We start from the raw sequence: 19,786 nt of genomic DNA, 5'->3' as shown, positions 1-19,786 counted from the left end.
ATAATGGTAATGAGCACAGTAGCAATTCAAAATTTGAATATTCATTCAAGTTATTATCTTTTATTTACTATATGATAACAAATGCACATTGCTACATATTCTTCTACAAATAGATAAAGTAGCCAGATTATTAAATGCTTTTAAAGGTCCCTGATTTCGCAACATTTAGAATCGGAAGTTGTAAAGGCGAAAAACAGCTGTCTGTAAAAAACGAAACCCATCCCTCCCTGGACGATGCCATGGCATTTAAATAAAATTGGTAATCAGTATTTCATCCTAGCACCATTAACTTTATAATCTTCTACATGCAACAAGTGCATAACCTTTCCATTCTTTACAGTCAGACAGAAAGTGGACATATTTCTCCTAAACTCCAGACAAACAATGTGTATAAAGCTATAACAGCATAATTACAATTACCTCTCCCTTGTCTATGTTTATTCCCTGGCCACGGTAATTGTACATGGCATGGACCTGTGGTATCTTTCGTGTCTCTACGACCTCCTGCATCACCTCGACTTCCCGCACTTCCTCAACCTCAACCTCCTCTGGTCGCTCCACCACAGTCTCGTCATAATCATCCTCATCTGACACATCCCCATTCTCCGTTGGCTGTTGAAACTTCTCCAGGTTAATCTGTGGAGTGTAGAGGTTTTAATGTTAGAATTCAAGAAGAGAAATACAGCAGTGCTTCTGAAATCATAAACAATTCTAGCCTAAACAAATTTAGTTAACAAGTTAACAAAAAGAAAGATATTTGAAAAGTCATTCTTTCAGGGATGAAAAAATCTTGTACTTGGTATCATTTCAGCATACAAAATCTGCATATTAAGTGATATTAATGACACATTTGTTTCTTCAGACATATAACTATCCACATAATTCTTATAAATAGCCTGCGGGCTTATCACTTCAAGACCCCTACACATCATACGTTTTGTTTAAAACTCATCCTAAATGATGTTGGTGTTGTACAACCCCGAAGTAGTACACTAAGGTACCTGTTCATAAATAACAACAGAAGATGTGATGTTAACACATGTTATTAAATAACTATTAATTATTAGCCCTTAAACACAGCATTTGCTTCGCCCAATAATACAAAGGCCTCCTCTACAACAGTGCCAATATCTATATCAGTTAGTGAACGGGGGGCCGAAAAGTGATATAGCTATAAAGCCCTTATTTTAAGAATTTGATTGGCTAATTAAACAGGGCAAAAAAAGGATAAAGATTCGCAGCTGGAAATTCAGAAACGGCGGCCATTTTATTTTAAAGTCAGTATTAAAACGTTAATATTTTTTTGGATAAATTTAGTGTTTAAAATTTGAATCCTTTAAGTGAATGAAGTTATTTAATAAAATTGTCAATAAATAAGTGATTTGCCATTGGCCCTGTTATTTGTGCTCGGGACAGTCGTATTGGCTCTCGGCCTTTGGCCTCGTGCCAATACATCTGCCTTCGGACAAATAACAGGGCCAATATCAAATCACTTATTTATTAACATATAGCAATAGATACTGTTTTGTATCCCGGTCACACAACCAAAGAAAAGGATATGCCTACAAGACTCCAAGCAAGTCATAAGAGCAGTCATTTATAAGAATGTACGCAATTATATTTTTTTCATATTACCAGAATTATTTTTTTTCACAAGAGCTCCAACTGTCCCAAAATTTACCCGTCACAATTTTAGGACACAAATTATGGTGAAAAGATATTGTACATTAAGTTCAATTTAGAGAGCAGTCACTGTTAAAACGATTTTTGCCAATTCAAGGGTCATAACTCTGGACTGACTGAGGTGACATGCCTGGTAATCGAATCTGACCAAGATATTCTGCCCATACACATTCTGACCAAATTCAGTGATGATTGGAAAAATGAATCTAAAGTAATTGATCAGACATGAACGATTTTAGGTAATCTATATTGTTAAAAAGGGATTTCTCTCAAGTGACTCATGCAATATGACTGGTCTAACAAAGTTGTCCAAGATTTTATTCCTATACACATTCTGACCAAATTTGGTAATAATTGGACATTGGCTTCTAAAGTTATTTAGTAGACAAAACACATTTTAGGTAACTTGGATAATTAAAGTGTGTTAACTCTTGAGTGACTAAAACAATATGACTGGTAATCGAACTTGCCAATACACATTCTGACCAAATTTGGACAAAAGCTTATTGAGCGATCAATACACTGGACATTGCCTGCCCACCCATATGCTTCAGGTTAAACTATAATGCATCCCTTTTTTTTTTAAAGGGGTATATAAAAATGTTCACATGAACCATTTACACCAAGTCAGAATAGAATCTATTTATTAAAACTCTCTTTGGACGAAAGGTACTTTTTCACTTGACAAAAATTTACAATTTCTTACAACTTTGACAATAAATGAAGACAAAATTACAGCTCATCATAACCAGAATTTATAAAAAAAATATAACAAATGGTGGTAAAATCTGAGTCATAAAATTATTGTAAGAGAAAAATTTAGCCTTGTCAATACATGCAATGTCAACCTACATATAGCATATATTTTAAGGTCTACAACAGAGATGTTGACTTAGCCAACAATACAATGCTCAATACCATGATATCGAAACATCTTGTTAAAAATTACACACTGCTCCCTAAGCCAGACACTGAAATCAGCAAAGTTGAGAAGAGTATCACATATATATTTAAAGAAAAAGAAGTTATCAAAGGAACTTTTTTTTCTTTATAAAGATAGGATTTATAATTATACAATCACAATCTTCTCAACCTTTGCTGGTGCACTTCAACTAATTACCATTTCTGAACCACACTATATCAATCAACATCTTATTATTGTATTCTTGTATTCATAAAGTGTAAAAATGTCAATATAACCTAGCGGTGGAGGATATTCCCTGATTTCAATGATATTTTATTTGATCTCATGTGAGAAAAATGAAACATACTCAATAATCATAAAACTATTATCTTTTTATATGATATTATAAAATAGATCAAACTTATAAATGAAAACTTGAGAAATTAATTGAATATATATATAATGCCGAGCCCAATTTGAGTATTACTTAATAACTATTTACGCTCACTGCAACAAAAGCTCAAGTCCAATTTTAGGGCAAGCAACAGAACTGACGTCCATTTTTGGAGGTCATGATAATGTTTCTTGGTTGTGGAACTAGAAATGTGTCCATAGGACACGGATGCCCCCACTTCGATTTTTTGTCACAGAAAATAAGCCATAATGATTATTCAGGATAATCTGCACATATAGGATAAGTTGAGTTGAGTTGGGTTTTACGGCATCGCAAGACTGTATAGGTTATATGGCGCCATTCAGGCAGGAAAAAACTTGTTGGATCCACATTGGACACATACTTTTCAAGAATTAGATTGGAAACATATATTTTTGAAGTATTTTTGGCAAAAAAGGGCCGTAACTCCTAAATGACTAAAGCGATTTCCATGACTATCAAACTTGATCAAGATATTATGGTCACAAACATGTGTTTAAAGTTTGGTGAGGATTGGACAAACAGTTTTCAAGAATTAGATTGGAAACATATATTTTTGAAGTATTTTTGGCAAAAAAGGGCCGTAACTCCTAAATGACTAAAGCGATTTCCATGACTATCGAACTTGATCAAGATATTATGGTCACAAACATGTGTTTAAAGTTTGGTGAGGATTGGACAAACGGTTTTCAAGAATTAGATCGGAAACAATCTTCGGGACGTACGTACGTACAGACAGACAGACAGACGTACGTACGGACAAGGGCAACCCTATATGCCGCCACTTTGTGGGGGCATAAAAAACGCACAATCTCTAGGGTGAGGGACGAGCATCTTAACCACTTTTACACCTTTAATATTCCCTAATTGGAATATTCATTACCATTTAACCAATGAAAGGTGTTAAAAATGTTAATAAAGTTGTGGAATATGTTTTCCCGCTCTACACTCACATTATGCTCCGTGGCAGCCTTGGTCATGAGTTGAGTTAGCTCATCAAGCCTTTTAATCTCACTGCCAAAAGCCTTGATCTCGCCCTCCAGTCTGTTGTGTCTGTTCAGCAAGGCTTGTGCACTTGCCTCGTCTTTACCATAGTCATCGGACGTGACCAGCGGCATCTTCTCTTTCATCCAAGACTCAGCTTCATTTGCATCAGTGTAGTACTGCAATTGACAAAATGTTGTGAATAATTAACACAAAATCAATCATTCATCAACAAACAGTATTTTTCAATTACAATGTAATTAAAGATATCCATTTGATTTCAATTTTAAAAATTGTATTTGGAAGCATGCAAATCATGTATCCCTGCAATCTAAGGGAAGTAAGTCAAATCAATCACTTGACATAAATCAGTCAGACATACCTGGTGGGCCTCTATGGCATCCTCTAGCTTGATCCTGCGAGTCTTGGCAAGGTCCTGTAGCTGCTTCCAGCAGTCCATAAGGGCCCGGATACGAGATCCGATTCCTGCTCGGTCAGGGTGGTTCTGGTTCACAAGGTCCTGCCCCACCCCACACACGCTCTCACACACTGGGAACCGACCTGACATCTCCGCCTCAACTTGCTACAGGGTAAAAGGTTTAACACTGACGTCTTTACTCGTGTAATATTTAAATAACATTCACACCAAAATCATTCAACCATATTCAATCCCTACTATTTTTTATAAAAACTTTGTTTATCAATTCATATCAATTACCTTTAAAAACTAAAGGCTAATGGATCATTCTGTAATAGTTAAAGGTGAAATCAGACGGCTCTGATAAAGCATTAAGTTACATTACCATCATTAGTATAATGAACAAAGTAACAATCCTTACCTCATGCCTCTTCAGTAACACACATGCAGCATTGAGGTCTTTCCCGATGTCCGTCTGTTTAACAAAGGCAATTTTCTCAGCGGCCCATCTCTCCTCTTCCTCAGCGTCCTGCTGGAACTGGTAGTAACGCTTTGCTTCTTCAAGCTTACGTTTGCGTTGACTGCTCATGTTTTTCACTCTGCAAACACCAGAAGAAATCGTTTTCAATAATTTGATACTTTCTCTTCCAATTGGTCACAAAGAAAGGCCAGTCTCACCATATAAACAAATCAGTTTCATTATCAGTGATCATTCATGATTGCTTTAACAACATAAGTATTACAACAAAATTGAAACCCTAAAAAAAACAGCAAACAAAATGTCTACCTCTCAAGTTCAGCATTGAGGTCGTCCAGTCGTTTCTCAAGCATCTTCATCTCTTGTTGGTTTGGGTCACTGTACTGCTTGGATCGCCGGTTCAGCTGGCGGACACGCTTGGCAAGCGTGTGGAGCTGCGCTTCCTGGAGCAGGTGCTGGTGCAGGAAGTCCTCCACAGCCTGCAGGTGCTTGCCCTCCGCATCTACAGACACTTTGTTCTGAGGTAGAAATTATCTTAAATACAGTGTTATTGTTTAATTAAAGTGCTTGTTAAGCCATGTTCATAAACAGGATAGATTTAAAACCATCTTCATCTAAAATCTTGTTTCTAATGACATACTTATTATTGCAAATTTAATTTACTTCCTGTATTTCGTTCAGTTGGAAAAGTACTCGCAAAAGGCATATCAGATCAGTTTATATCTACTCATTCATTATCAATTAATTCAATGCATATACATACTTGACATGTACCATTCATGCATAACACATGCGGCAAATGCCTACCTCGACCTCCTTGAGTTCATCATGTATGGTCTCAATCTCTCTAAACATGGACATGAGGTTGTTAAACCCCGCCAGTGTAGCCTTTCTTTGCTCTAGCCGGGCCAGCAACTCTTCCCACTTCTGACGGATGTAGTCATCCCTATAACACACAACACAATGCAATCACATACACATGTCAAACAACACTCAATAATATGTTAAATATCCAGTCTTTCATCATTGCAAGTGAGCTCAAAATGGACAGTATTGGAACATATATAAATTTGTTGACTGACATGATTATGTTGAATCATGAAATTCCAGGTAAATCAAAAATTTGTATCAAACTATTTATTTATTATGCTTAAAACAGAAGACTGGTACCAAATGTATTTTGGGTTTTTGTTTGTCAAAGAGACAGCGAGTTCCACTATTCGACCCCTTTCATGTTTAAGGATTGCAAAGCTAGTTATCTTACTTGATAATTTAAGAATGTTTGATTGTTGGGTACCATGGCATAAGGACTCGATGCAATACATCAAGCATTTGCAGACATATTAACCTGTGTGCTTTTCATGCAAAACCTTGACCAGCATTTTCAAGTTGAATAATAAAGGGCAATAATTCTCATAATATGCAAGAATAATGGAAGATAGAGTTATCTTTCTCCTAAAAATAATGTAGGTTGGGTAGTTGGGAATGCATTTCTCAAGTCTAAATGCAATAAGAAGTCTAATAATAAAGAGTACCGTAAATGACTGATTATAAGACGCTAGTGTTTATAAGACGCAGGCAAAAAAATCTGTGAAAACTCCAGAAAAAACATTTAATCTCTGTTACGGGTTATAGGACGGACTGAAAAAATGTTGAAATCGTGTGCCACCATTGGCCACCATGTTTGTTTACATATGAAATAAAAGATTTTCATGAAAATGGCGATGGTAATTGTAAACCATGCAATATTAAATACAAAGCAAAATATGTTTCCTTGTTTCATGTTATAATAAAAATGGGAAGCAAGTAAGTTAGGCACTGAATACACCTTTTACGATAACCTGTCGAGAATAAAGGACTTTTGTAAAGCAAACACCTTATACTGTATGTGTTTGTTCTCAAGATGTCAACACCCTCAGCCAAGTATAAAAAATGTGGCAAGGTGCGAATAAACAAGACTATTATTGCAACAGTATGTACTATTGGTATGTTAATCTAATTAAAGGCAGTGCATGTTTTTCACACTATTTCACTCCATTGACAAAAAGTATTATGACAGTGTACAGCTATGCTAATTAACATGCATGTTTAATTATTGTTTCATACAGAATAGTATTGAATAATTTAAATCCGCCAATAATGAAACTTTAAAATAATTAACGTTTTTTTGGTGACACTGTATCCCGATTTTTAACTACCGTTTTAACCTTTTTAACTCAATCATGTTGATGTGAGTTACATCCCTTTTTAAAGAGCCAAATTCGGCCTGAAATCAACTTCAGAAAAAAATGTAAAAAACTTATTACTGTTTGTAAGACGCTCACATTTTTTTAGAACGATATCTGAGGGAAAAAAAGTGTGTCTTATAATCAGTCATTTACGATAATCTAACTTGGTTATACAAGTAGGTTGTAACCATTGTAAAAAGTATGAAGTAGTTGATGAGATATTAAATTATGAGTGCTTACATGCAAAACCTAAAACAGAATTTTTTAGTTGTATAATAAAGGCCAAAAATGTGCATTATATTCAAAATATTGTTATCTAACTTCATTTATTAAGTAGGTTGGATAGTAGCCTGTCAGGAACAAACACATATCTTAAGTTGCAATGCAAAACATAATATATTTGCTGAGATAATGACATAAAGGTGCTTACATGCAAAAGCTTAAAGGTATGATTCCGACACTAGGGTTAGTATTATATTTTATTTGAAGAGTCAATCTTAAAAGCATGTTGACGTGATTTACACATCTGATCTGCATTGAAACACAACTACCTATATTGGAAGGTTCTTACTTTTTCTGTACGGCTTCCTTCTCGTGATAATTCCCCTGTACAAGCTCTACTGCCAGTGTGTTCAGGGCCTTGTATCTGTCTTTCTGTAAACAAATTTCATTTTAAAAAGTTAAACCGAGAAACCCTAAACCAAAATGCTAGACTTAAATTTTGCATGCAATGTTCATTGAGCATAGATCAAGGAATTGTCACTACTAAGAAGGAAATTAGGTAAAAAAGGACTTTGATAAGCTGTCAAGTCATACCCTAGCAAGTATTTCAGCGCTGATGGCTTCGTGTTTCTTGATCGCAGCCTCCGCCTGAGCGGCACTGTTACACACCATCTTCTCCTCAAGAATCTGGCTCATGTCCATCAACCACGACTCACGAATCTCAGCCTAGAAAAACAATTCACAAATAAAGGTGGTTGATTTTGGTAAGAGTGTTGAAAGAAAAATGACTTCTGATTGCGAAAATGAAGATTTTTTATTGTATTCATTTGATACGAAGTTACACAATTCCCAAATATCAAACATCTCTCATTTTGGCTTCAATCCTTAATTTTCTTATTAAACGACAGTATCCATCCCATACCTTTCTCCGAAATCTCTGAGCGAGCTGTTCTAGCCTTTCTTGTCGTATCAGCTCATCTCGCAGTGCCGTCTCCCGCCCGTGTTCTGCCTTCTCTAGACGACCCCATGCGCTCTCAATGTCATGGATTAGGAAGCCCTCTGAGGGCTGGTACGTCTTCTGGCCATTAGCTTTCAATCGTGCCTGGATATTGAAGAAAGTGGCTTCTATGTTTCCCTTATCATGTAACCTGAGGAAAAAAACATATTTTTTAGTCTGTGGAAATAAAGAAAGTATTGATATCAATCCTTCACAAATTTGTACTATAAAACCAAGTATTTTTTCTCCTCTTCATACTTAATTCAAAACTGTTGGTATGTTGACTTACTATTGCTTGCAGATTTTTTTTATTTCAATATCATTTATGCTGTAATATCCAGCTAAAGGTGTTTATTCAATTCAGTGTCTGCAAATCATGTAATAACAGTCTGCGATAGGTTCACCTGTTACAGTTACTCACTTGGGAGGTTTTTCCACAGTTCTGTACTCCTTGAAGTTGATGAGTTCCTCCTGTATGCCGACAAGGGAGTTAGGGAACTGTCTGTTGTTAAGTCGAATGACCTTGGCCTTGATCCACTCCAGCAGGGTTGAGGTCAGAGACTCGTAGTCGTCAACCATACGCTCCAGCTCCAGCATGGAGCCAACAATCTGTAATGGTCCGAATACTTGTTATTGAAATTCTTCAATAAAGAAATTATTATTTTACAGTGGCGAGCTAGTCTATTGAATCAGCTTATTATTTCTACTGAATTATATATCGCACAAGCAAATGAAACACATGTCTTTCCCAGCTTGAAAATACATGTACACATAATTGACATTGAATGTCTTTGCCACTATTTCTATGAACAATGGGGAATCCTAATAGAATTACCCTTAACTGTAAATCTTCGAAATGCTGTACAATTTCACATCTAGTCACACTGAGGACAGTGTCATAAACCTTGTGACATACGCGAAGGTCTACAGGGGACTGGCAGTGAGGTGAGAATGTAAGATTTTATGCTAAAGTAGAATCAAAATTTTAATTTATTATAGTTCATTTTACTTAGTATCTTATTCTTTTATTTTTGGAAAATATAAAAAATCCAGAACTTTTTATATGAAAATGTATAATTTGAAAAACATAAATATATCATGGTGACAAATACATATGATTTCACAGTACTTCTATGCTACCAAAACTTAAAGAGTACTCATAATGGGTGGTTTCACTTTTTTGTTCTGTACTGTGTTTAAGCATACTATATACCTTTGCAATTCTTTTCCCACCAGTCATTTCACTCTTCATCTTGGCAAAGTAATGGTAGTACGAGGCCACATATGTGATGATACTCTTCTCATCTGGACGCTCTATGTCAACATCTGAGAAACAAATAAGAATAATTTGTTTACACTTAAGTCGCTTATTATATCATCAACATTTTTTTTATCATTGCCATACATGTATATATATATAACTTAAAGGGGCTAGAGAGTAGATGATAAAAATGCAAGACAAAAAGAAAATTGTCAAAAACTTAAAATTGACATCGTTGTTAACACATCGCTTAAGACAAATGCATCTTTCACAGTTATTGCGCATTTTTCCAATTTGAAATTTACTAGGGTTGTCTTCCATTATGTTTAAAAATAGCATCCGTTTAGTTATCTGTACTCATAAACAGATATGATTTAAACTGGGAAACCATTATTTGCTATTATGAACAGGGAAACACATATGAGACCGCAACATGTTTTTGGCCATAAGAGTATGCAGAATCTCAATCATAACCCAAACTCAATCCATGTTCTGACATTATCATACCTTCAGCATCAAGGATCTTGGCAATCCCCAAATCATTTCGAGCGACATCAAAGGCATTGTTGAGATTGCCAATGTGTTCTGTCGGCACCAGCTGCTCATATTTGATCAAGTCCGGTCTGCAATGGTGAAAAAAGTGGTATAAGGAGAGCCATTAACATATTGTCTTCAAGGAACCTTATTGTCTAATACTCAGAATTGTATTGCCTATGTATCAACAACTGGAATCGTATGTTTTTGCCAATAATGGTATCACAACATAAACATGGAATGTACAAATCTTGAAATAAATCTATCATGACTTGACAAAACATATATTTTCTTCACAAACATGACTGTGTGATATTCATACAAACCTGTGTGCATGTATGAGGGCGTTGAAGCCCAGTCCATCCCTCCAGCTCTTTGTAAAGTTGGTGATGTGAACGCCCGGATATCTGCAAACACATGGAGAAATAGTCAGCACTTATTAGTGTAGTTACATAGCCGTATCTTGGACATTTAAAGATTTACCAAACAAAACAGTTAGTGAGGTTATGGTAATAAAACAGAACAATCAATGTCTATAAACAAGTACAACATTTCTACTTAAACTACATTGTTGAAGGTTTGGCTAATGCCCATCTCAGTGACCAAAATAAGCACAAGCCTGCAAGCCCTGTAATTGTAAAATGATTTCCAGGGTTGCTCAATTTCTTGTTTTAAAACATCAGAGCTTGTTGAAAGCTTTTGATGCCAAACAAAGTGTAAGAATTCAGGCTTATTTATTATCTAATTTTGATGACTGGAACCTCCTTCTTTTGTAAGGTGTTAACATTATAAGGCTAGATCTTACAATGTTCAGGATGGAAAACATGATTGTTCTGAAATAGCTATCATACACCTAAAAATAAGTTAAACTATTTTAACACTCAATAATAACATTGACATTAGCAAAGCATTTACGCTACAACCTAATTACATTTATGTGTCATATTTAACTCAATTTCTTAAGCCGGAATGAACCGAATAAGACAAGTTGAACAGACAACTGTATTTAATTTCGAAAACAACCCATATTAAATTTAGATAAACAATCTCCAGTGACAGTAGAATTTACTAGCAAAACATGAATTTTCTTTCTTTTTTTTACTTCACGCAGGTAGGCTTATATAAATGGCTATAAATAGGTCAGCAAAATTATTAGAAAATGAACTCAAATCAATTAATCTGTCATCATATTTCCCTCACTTTAATTGAATGGCTGAAACAGTTTAATATTGCTGTCTCAACTTTTATATGAAAACAAGCTACTACACAAAATGCCAATGAATCAAGATTTTGAGGTAGAATTTTGACAGGTGAGGCAGGACTAAGTAATACATTACAGACATTCCCCAAAATAAAGATAACCATATATATACATCAAGGATTCATAACTAGTTCACAGTGAACAAAAAACATTTCAAACTGGCTGAACAAACACAAAAGCAGTAAAACACAGCCCTGGCCTTCTGTGTCAAACCAGATACCTTACAATCGGCAAAAGATTTATTTGTACTTTATAAAATGATCCTCAGTTAAGTAATTGTCTAGCAGTTAACTATGTCAACAATTCATGAATGCAGCTACTTATTGATGAATTGTGATGGTATGGTTTTACTTAAGTATGAATCCCTTAAGTGTTTATTTATGAGAATATTAAAAGTTAAGACTTCTCTGTGTTCTGAAGAAATACATCAACTTTTACGCACACTAGTTGAAGCATAGAAAAGAAAACCTGAGATATGAATAATAAATTGTATTTAATGCAATGCATCACATTAAACTTTACACCTTCTTACAAATATGTGAAAATTTTAAATACCTAAGACATCAGATGTATAAATAACCATGGTGGCATGGCATGAGCAAAGAATAGACTGCAGTTGCCATGCAAGGGTTTAGTAGCAAAGGAAAGTGAGAGTGTGAAGGGAATGAACAGACTCGTTGCCACACAAGGGTCTTATGTTGGCGTGCTGGGTTCCAGGGTTGCCTAGGAGAAAGTCAAGGAGGGATCACAGCTGGCTGACCACAGTAGCCAACACATCCCAAGCATCAGAATGTCCAGCTGTATCAGTGAGAGCAGTTCACATGAATTAACATTTGTTACTGTTATCTTACACTCTAGTGTATTTTTTAACTTTAATATAAATATAATAGTCTTGCTAAATATATGCTAAACAACTTGAGAAAGAAACATAAGCCATACAGGTTTCACTTCAAACTATGCACAGCGGTTCTAATGATCATAATTGTCAATATGGAAAAATCGCTTTAGGTCTGTTTGAGTATGTGGGGTTCATGCTCAAAGAAGTGTAAAGGGGCCAAGATCCCTTTTTAAATTGGTTTCCAAAAATATTTATATTTATTTCAAGATACTTTCTACTGTTTTTAATGCAAAAAAACATTTATATTTATTTCGAGATACTTTCTACTGGTTTTGATGCAAAGGTCCGAGCAAAAAAAAATCTTAACAAATGTACAATGGTCAAAAAGTAAAAACTCTCCATCCTGGGCCCCATTTCAATAAGATAGGTTAGTCTTAAACCTTACGCTGCTTAAGAGTGCTCGTGTTCAGGCTGAATCCATGTGATAAATGTCCTTACAATATTTTTATAAAAATGCAGCTTATGCCAAAGGAACAGTTACGCCTGGACAGTTACAATCTTAAGCCTCACGATCTTTATCAAAACGGGGCCCTGGACTTCAGAACCTTGTAGGTAGGAAATCTGGAGCCCACAGGAAACATAACCTTGTCTTAAAGGTGCACAATTTAGGTTGTTGCAAAACAAAACAAAAATTAAAGCATTATCATGTTTCACTCATTTAACACTATCTGTACTTATATCATATGCTTTTTTTGTTTTTATCATTTAAGTCAAATGTGTTAAACATGATAATGCATTAAAAAAATTTGTTTTGCACTGAAAAAAGTGTATCAACCTAAATTAAGCGCCTTACAGAGATGTCTCTTTCCACAGCTTTAATGTCAATGTGGGGGAAAAATCCCAATGTTTTCATTAAACCTTGGTGTTGATATTAAACAATGAGGTGACAAACTTTTAAAATGAGCTTTTCATGTGAAGATTACATATCTGTTCTGCATGCCAATCGGTTCAGTGTAACCGACTGTATGAATGTACCCCTGTTTCCCTGCAGTTATCATGAGTAAGTATGATAAACGACGCAATATTGACAACCAAGACGGACCCAAGCTGCAAACATGCTTTACAAATGCTACTAATGAGTTTTAATAGGTTTCACATTCCTATTTAAATGTTATCAATCAAATGTGCGTTTTCTGAATTATAAAACTTCTATATTAAATCATAAATAACAACACAAATATTTTCTCATGCAAAACTCAAATGACATCATGTCTGTTTTACATTACATAATGAATAATTTACATGTTTACATCACTGGTTCATGTCAAAATCATTTCCAATGAAGATAATTATCATCATGGGCAGAGTTGTGGGTTGAACTTGACAGACTGTACAGAGAAAATGTAACTGTGAAACTACTTCAAGAACTCCGAAACTTCTAACAGAACCCTGCGCCTCTTTCAATACGGTTTATCAATTTAAGATAGCATTACCATTTAGATAACATGAGTATGGGCAAGCATATTGAAGCATTTATCCCTGAATAAGGTGGGGCCACAGATAACTTCACACTCAAGTGGGGCCTTTTACAAATTAAAGAGGTTCTTAAATTAAACTGTTCAAGTGTGTTTTGACAGCATGTTTTTACAGTATTTCATCAGTTATTCAATTTAAGGAATGTGAGATTATTTCATAAATCTCACATACTGCAGGCCAACAACCGGAGGATTAAAAATCCTAATAAAGAGCACCTAGAATTTCAAATGTGTTAGAAAGTGAACATATATAAAACAAATTACTTCACCAGATATCAGAATGATGCAATTTAAAAAAGAGAGCAACATTTCAAAATATGCAGGGTAATGTAGCGAAATTTGTTTGTAGCAATTTCGGGATTGGTTGATGTAGGCGTACAAGAGGGGAGTGATATAATGCAGCTAGCAATACATGAAGGAAGGCACATATTATTTATAAGGGGAAAAGATTTACAATTACGTAGATAAGCATGTTATGCAAAGTTGGTTAGCAAAAACTCTATAAACCCTTTACCGTCTGAAACAGTTAAACATACAAACTGTCATTAGTATGCACAGTCATGGTTATAAGAAGATAGAACATGGCAGCAATTATAACACTGATATTTTTTTATACATATATACATAAATTCTGATGATCCTTAAAATTGCTTTGATTATAACTGAAACATAATATTTTCCACTGCCATGAATACATATGATTTAAAAGATGGAAATAGCTGTTACCTTTTCCTGGTTAATATTTAAGAATAGCATTTGCATTAAAGGAATGTTTACAAATGAAATAACATTGAAATGAGTTTAACTATAAAACTTCAAAAGAATGTTGCAATAGGTCACATCCCATTAGAAATACAGTACAACAAGATAGATATTTGAGACCGGATACTTATGAAGACATCAACTATTACATGGATCCTACTGTCTACAAACTCAGAAGAATTAGGTTACATCGCACTGATATTTACCCGGCAGTTTTCCTCTGGCACCAGAGTAACAAGGCATCCTTAGCCGACCTTTTCTCACTGCTTTCATCATCCTCATCCTAAAACACAACATTGTGAATTGTAATGAGCAATGTTGCCAGATTATTTTCTTAACATATCTGTGTGTCTATTTAAGAAGAAAGCTGGCTATGTCAGCCAGTTTACAAAGCTTATGACCAATTTTATTGCTATATATGCCACCAGCGTATTGCAAACATATATACATTTACATACACATACAAATACAAAAAGTCATCTTATATCTTTGTTCCTGGATTTTAGAACTGAATTCAAATGAACTTTTCAAAGTATATATTCCGATCCTACCTTCTCTCTGCCATTTCAGGCTCAGACCTGGATATATAGAGCACCTCAGGCACCAAACCTGAATGAACCATTTACCATATATGTACATACCACTTCAATCTCGATCTCCTGGATCTGGAAGCGCAGAATGATGGTCCAGATGAGGCCCAGAATGAGACGTGAGTTTCCGTCCATGATGTCCTCAGCTCCAATGTTCTCAAAATACACCTGAAGCAGAAAAAACACACTACCTTTAATGTCAAGAAATACTGCTCCGAATATGAAATTTACAGTCATATTTAGTTAATACAATTAAGTTAACTTGATGGATGAGACAGCTATAAGCTGATATGTCTGAAGTTGAGTACTAATTCCAGAGAAGCAACCAGACTACTGACTTACACTTCTTGCAAGACCTAAAACTTGCTCTGCATACTTTTTTGTTTTTTTATTTGTTCTGTGTATAGTACATTTGGCAACATGTAAAGTTTTTTACCAAACCCACTCAAATTTTACCAGACCATCTGGATCACACAGATTTCTTGAACTTTGCTTAAATATTATGTCCTAAAATGTTAGTCATTGGACACTGATTGAAAGACTTTTTAATGTCCTGCAGACCAATATACCTTGTTTAAGCCAACTCAATCCCTAGATGGGCAGTCGTACCTTAGTCCTGAGGAAAGTGAGGCATCTGTTGATGTTCTCCGCCTTCTGTACACGGAGGATTCCCTTGTTAGGCTTGCCCAGGTTCTCCCCGGAGATAATCTCCAACAGCTTCATGAGAATCTTGCCGTCCGCCAGGTCCTTGAACAGGTCGTGGATCTCCAGACGTGCCTGAAATAAACAAAGGATATACAAAGTAAACTTTTGTATTTTAATAAAGTATTGATACGTTTATAATACAGATTTTAGGCAAAGCTAATATAAATCCATCAACTTATTTAGGCATCATTTCCTTCAATTTAGTTATGCAAAATAACTCACAATAGAACAGATTTCAATAGTTTAAAATTACTACCAAAACTTTTATTTTTCTTAGCGTTAGTAATGCCATTAAACATCAATTTTTGAACAAAAATACAAAAAAAAACTGCCATTCTGTCTTTGTCAGCAGTCTGATATCAGTGATTTCCACACATTTACACAAAAGAAATTGGCTCATTCCAAGACAAAAAGCTGTCAAAATGGTCAATATGTGAGAGTGCAGCTTTAACAAAATCACTATTTCGCGGTATGGCTCAGTCTGAAACTCATTCATAAATGAAAGAGTGACATTGATGCCAGACGAAGCAAACCCATAACAGCAAAATGTCAAACCGACTATCATAAATAAGGTAATGAAGCAAAGCTACCAAAACTCCAACCCACCATTCCTGACTCCCTCCAAAATTTATTTTAAGACTGTTCTTTGAGATCTTTTGATCTGGATTAACCCCTTATACAGCATGAAATAGCATGAGAGCAAACACTGACCATTACTTAAGGGGTAATGTATCCAAGTTCCATGATGTGTTATGAATCTTGGGACTGCCTGCTTGATTTAATGAGTACTGGCAGGAATTGGTCAATCAAAATTAAAATTTGCATGAATATTAATGGGGCTGAGACGATGCAGAGAATATCAATACTGTATAGATATTTGCCATCATTATTGTGTATATTGTGTATCGATACACAAGCACACCCTACAAAATGTATATTGTGTATCGATACACAAGCAGACGCTACAAAATGACTTCTTTTTTTTATTGTGTATCGATACACAAGCAGACGCTACAAAATGGCTGAGACTATACTGTCCCATTATTCCGTCAAAACTTTAAACAGATCCGTTATCATTTGTAAAACAACGTTTTATTTGCTGATGTTTTTTCAGTAAACCAAAATTACGTAATGCATAAACAGTATCAGTGAAATTATTTAAAACAAGAAATGCTGCAATGCGACAAAACCAGGTTTTCAATGATTGACAGAAGAACTTCAGCCTGTATTGTGAGAATTATAATTAAGTTGATTTGTTGTGTGTTGTATGTATGTATAAGAACATACCGAATTGGTTAGAGGATATACACAGAAGACAGGAAGCATGCATAAGAGTGGAAATGAATATTAAAGGGAAAAGTTAATCAATTAATAAAGATGATTATGTTACTTTGTCTGACGGCACATATAGATATTGTTATCATCAGTGATTTTAGTAAATCATCAAACTCTGTTGCTGGAAAATGAAAATGATTTTAAAGGAACTTGTTCACAAACTATTCCTATAGACCAAGTTTGGTCAAGATATGTCAACCCTTACTGAAATTATTCAGTTTCATTGGTGAGTTTGACGCCACCCATACCAAGCTTGGTCAAGATATGTGAACCCTGACTAAAGTTATTTAGTTTCAACCATTCTTCTATTTTTAGTAACAGTGACTTTGACCCTAGAAGCCCTATACGCATTCATTTTTCTATTTTAAGTAACACTGACCTTTACCTTGTCCCTAGGGACCCCAAAGGCAATCCTATGAAAGGTCTCCATAAACTTTTCCTTTATACCAAGTTTGGTCAAGATATGTCAACCCTAACTAATGTTATTCAGTTTCAACTGTTTTTCTATTTTTAGTAACATAAGTCTTGACCCTGACCCTAAGGACCGCAAACACAATCCCATGAAAGGTATTCATAAACCTTTCCTTTATACAAAGTTGAGTCAAGATATGTCAACCCAAACCAAAGTTATTCAGTTAATTAACCATTTTTCTATTCTTAGTAACAGTGACCTTGACCTTGACTCTAGGGACCCCAAACACAATCACATGAAAGGTATTTATAAACACTTTCTATTGACCAAGTTTGGTCAAGATATGTCAACCCTTACTGAAATTATTCAGTTTCATAGGTGAGTTTGACGCCGCCCGGCCGCCTGCCCACCTGCCCGAACAAGGACGTTTGTCATTCTATTAACCAACCACTATGTGAAAAACTAGTTAAAAAACATTCCCGTGTTTAATTGCAGATGAATTTTGCAGCAATGACATAGGAACAACCACAAAATTTTTACTTTTTTTCAAATCAAAAGTTTTACTTGTTATGTGAAAATAGACATATAAAGTTGTTATGATACTATTACACGCCGGGTAATCATTGGAGCCATAACATTTTGTTATGTGTTGAAAATGCTCCAACGCGTCTTCCGTTATAGTGCCAATGAGTGGAATATGGATGTAGTTCCACATAGGAATGGCCATGAGTTGTTCTAAAGGTAAAAGTTCTTAATAAAATTAAATATCTGATCGTCTAGAACTTACATAACTTGCTAGACGTTAGTGTTGACAACGTAAAAATCTTGATTTTCGTGAGAATTGTTCACATACCTTAGGTTTAAGCATTTTCTATACATGTGTGTGGCTTTTTTATTGACAAATGGTTGCCGCGTTACAAATTTTAGAACTTTATTTGTTATACTTGCTGCACTACGCTCGATTTTCTGAACGTTGTGGTGCCAATGAATAGGTTGTGGTGCTCATGAATAGTAATTTAGTAGGAAACGAATTGTGAAAAAACTGAAGCAATTTCATAACATGAAAATTAACAATTAACTGAATTAATATCATTTTTGATCTTTTTAAAGTATGACCAACTACCACACTGCTTCGCGGACTTTAAGGTTCATTTTGTGTCTAATAAATTAATACTTAAAAGCAAATGATCGTCGTAATTCCAATTCTGTATTTCCAGGTATTATAAGGCAAAAATCTAACGATTGTGTTTATATATTTTCAGATGGGTGTCTTTAAAGGGAAAAAGAGGCGGGTATATTCATGTCGAGAAAAAAATAATTTTAAATTTTATTCAGAACTTTTACCTTTAGAACAACTCATGGCCATAATCCTATGTGGAACTACATTCTCCAAATTTTTTAAATTTACTCGTATAAACCTCTAAAAATAAAAAATAAGAAACCATACTCACTGTTTACATCCATATTCCACTCATTGGCACTATAACGAGAGACACGTTGGAGCATTTTCCACACATAACAAAATGTTATGGTTCCAAAGATTACCCGGCGTGTATTAGGCATATTAAAGATATTAATAAAAGTAAGAAACAATACATTTTTATACAACATCACAGGGTTTTAATACTGACAAGATGGGTTTTTTTTATTTTCATCCTTTAAAGCTGCAGTCTCACAGATTGACTATTTTAATAACTTATTTTTTGTCTTGGAAAGAGCAAATTTTTGCATAAATATCTGCAAAACCAATGATATAAGATGGAACACTGATGTTTTAAGACTTAAACCATTACTAATTTTGCAAAAATTGTCAAAAAACATTCAATGTGTGAGAGTGCAGCTTTACTGTTCATTCAGGTCTATTTCATAGAAGAGCATTAATGTTTTAGTTTACATAATATCATGAGTATGCAAAAAAACCCATATGCTTTATGTGTGCGCATTGTCATCATTTACATAAGCATTCCATCTGACAAGAATAATTCGTTTGCATCTCTTAGTAAACTGCAGCAGGAAAAAACATTTGTGTATTTGTGTTTATCAATTAGCCACGTCCTAATTGTATGCATGTCATGAACGTGAACAAAATTGTGCTGACTGTACGATTATATGAACATTTCTTTAATATTCAACAAGAGAAACATAGTGTACTTCATGTATAATCGCACTAAACTATTATTGATGATCAATCGAAACAAAAGACCAT

General features: G+C 34.8%; 1 protein-coding gene across 4 annotated transcripts in view; it reads right to left on the bottom strand.

Moving 5' to 3' along the window:
* LOC128209239 (spectrin beta chain, non-erythrocytic 2-like) overlaps positions 1-19,786 on the bottom strand; it is a 107,134-nt gene that overhangs the window by 76,435 nt on the left and 10,913 nt on the right. For all 4 annotated transcript variants that reach the window (XM_052913182.1, XM_052913185.1, XM_052913183.1 and 1 more), the window contains exons 3-18: positions 15,738-15,905; positions 15,180-15,296; positions 14,745-14,821; positions 10,469-10,549; positions 10,116-10,231; positions 9,561-9,673; positions 8,769-8,956; positions 8,273-8,498; positions 7,945-8,076; positions 7,700-7,782; positions 5,708-5,846; positions 5,210-5,418; positions 4,844-5,021; positions 4,387-4,587; positions 3,974-4,183; positions 421-636 (exon numbers count right to left, since the gene is read on the bottom strand). In XM_052913182.1, coding sequence (XP_052769142.1) covers positions 421-636; positions 3,974-4,183; positions 4,387-4,587; positions 4,844-5,021; positions 5,210-5,418; positions 5,708-5,846; positions 7,700-7,782; positions 7,945-8,076; positions 8,273-8,498; positions 8,769-8,956; positions 9,561-9,673; positions 10,116-10,231; positions 10,469-10,549; positions 14,745-14,821; positions 15,180-15,296; positions 15,738-15,905 — 2,454 coding nt within the window. The remainder of the gene's footprint in view (positions 1-420; positions 637-3,973; positions 4,184-4,386; positions 4,588-4,843; positions 5,022-5,209; positions 5,419-5,707; positions 5,847-7,699; positions 7,783-7,944; positions 8,077-8,272; positions 8,499-8,768; positions 8,957-9,560; positions 9,674-10,115; positions 10,232-10,468; positions 10,550-14,744; positions 14,822-15,179; positions 15,297-15,737; positions 15,906-19,786) is intronic.

Source organism: Mya arenaria, chromosome 11 (genome assembly GCF_026914265.1).
Source record: "Mya arenaria isolate MELC-2E11 chromosome 11, ASM2691426v1".
Classification (NCBI taxonomy): domain Eukaryota; kingdom Metazoa; phylum Mollusca; class Bivalvia; order Myida; family Myidae; genus Mya; species Mya arenaria.
This window is presented reverse-complemented; position numbering and strand designations above follow the sequence as displayed.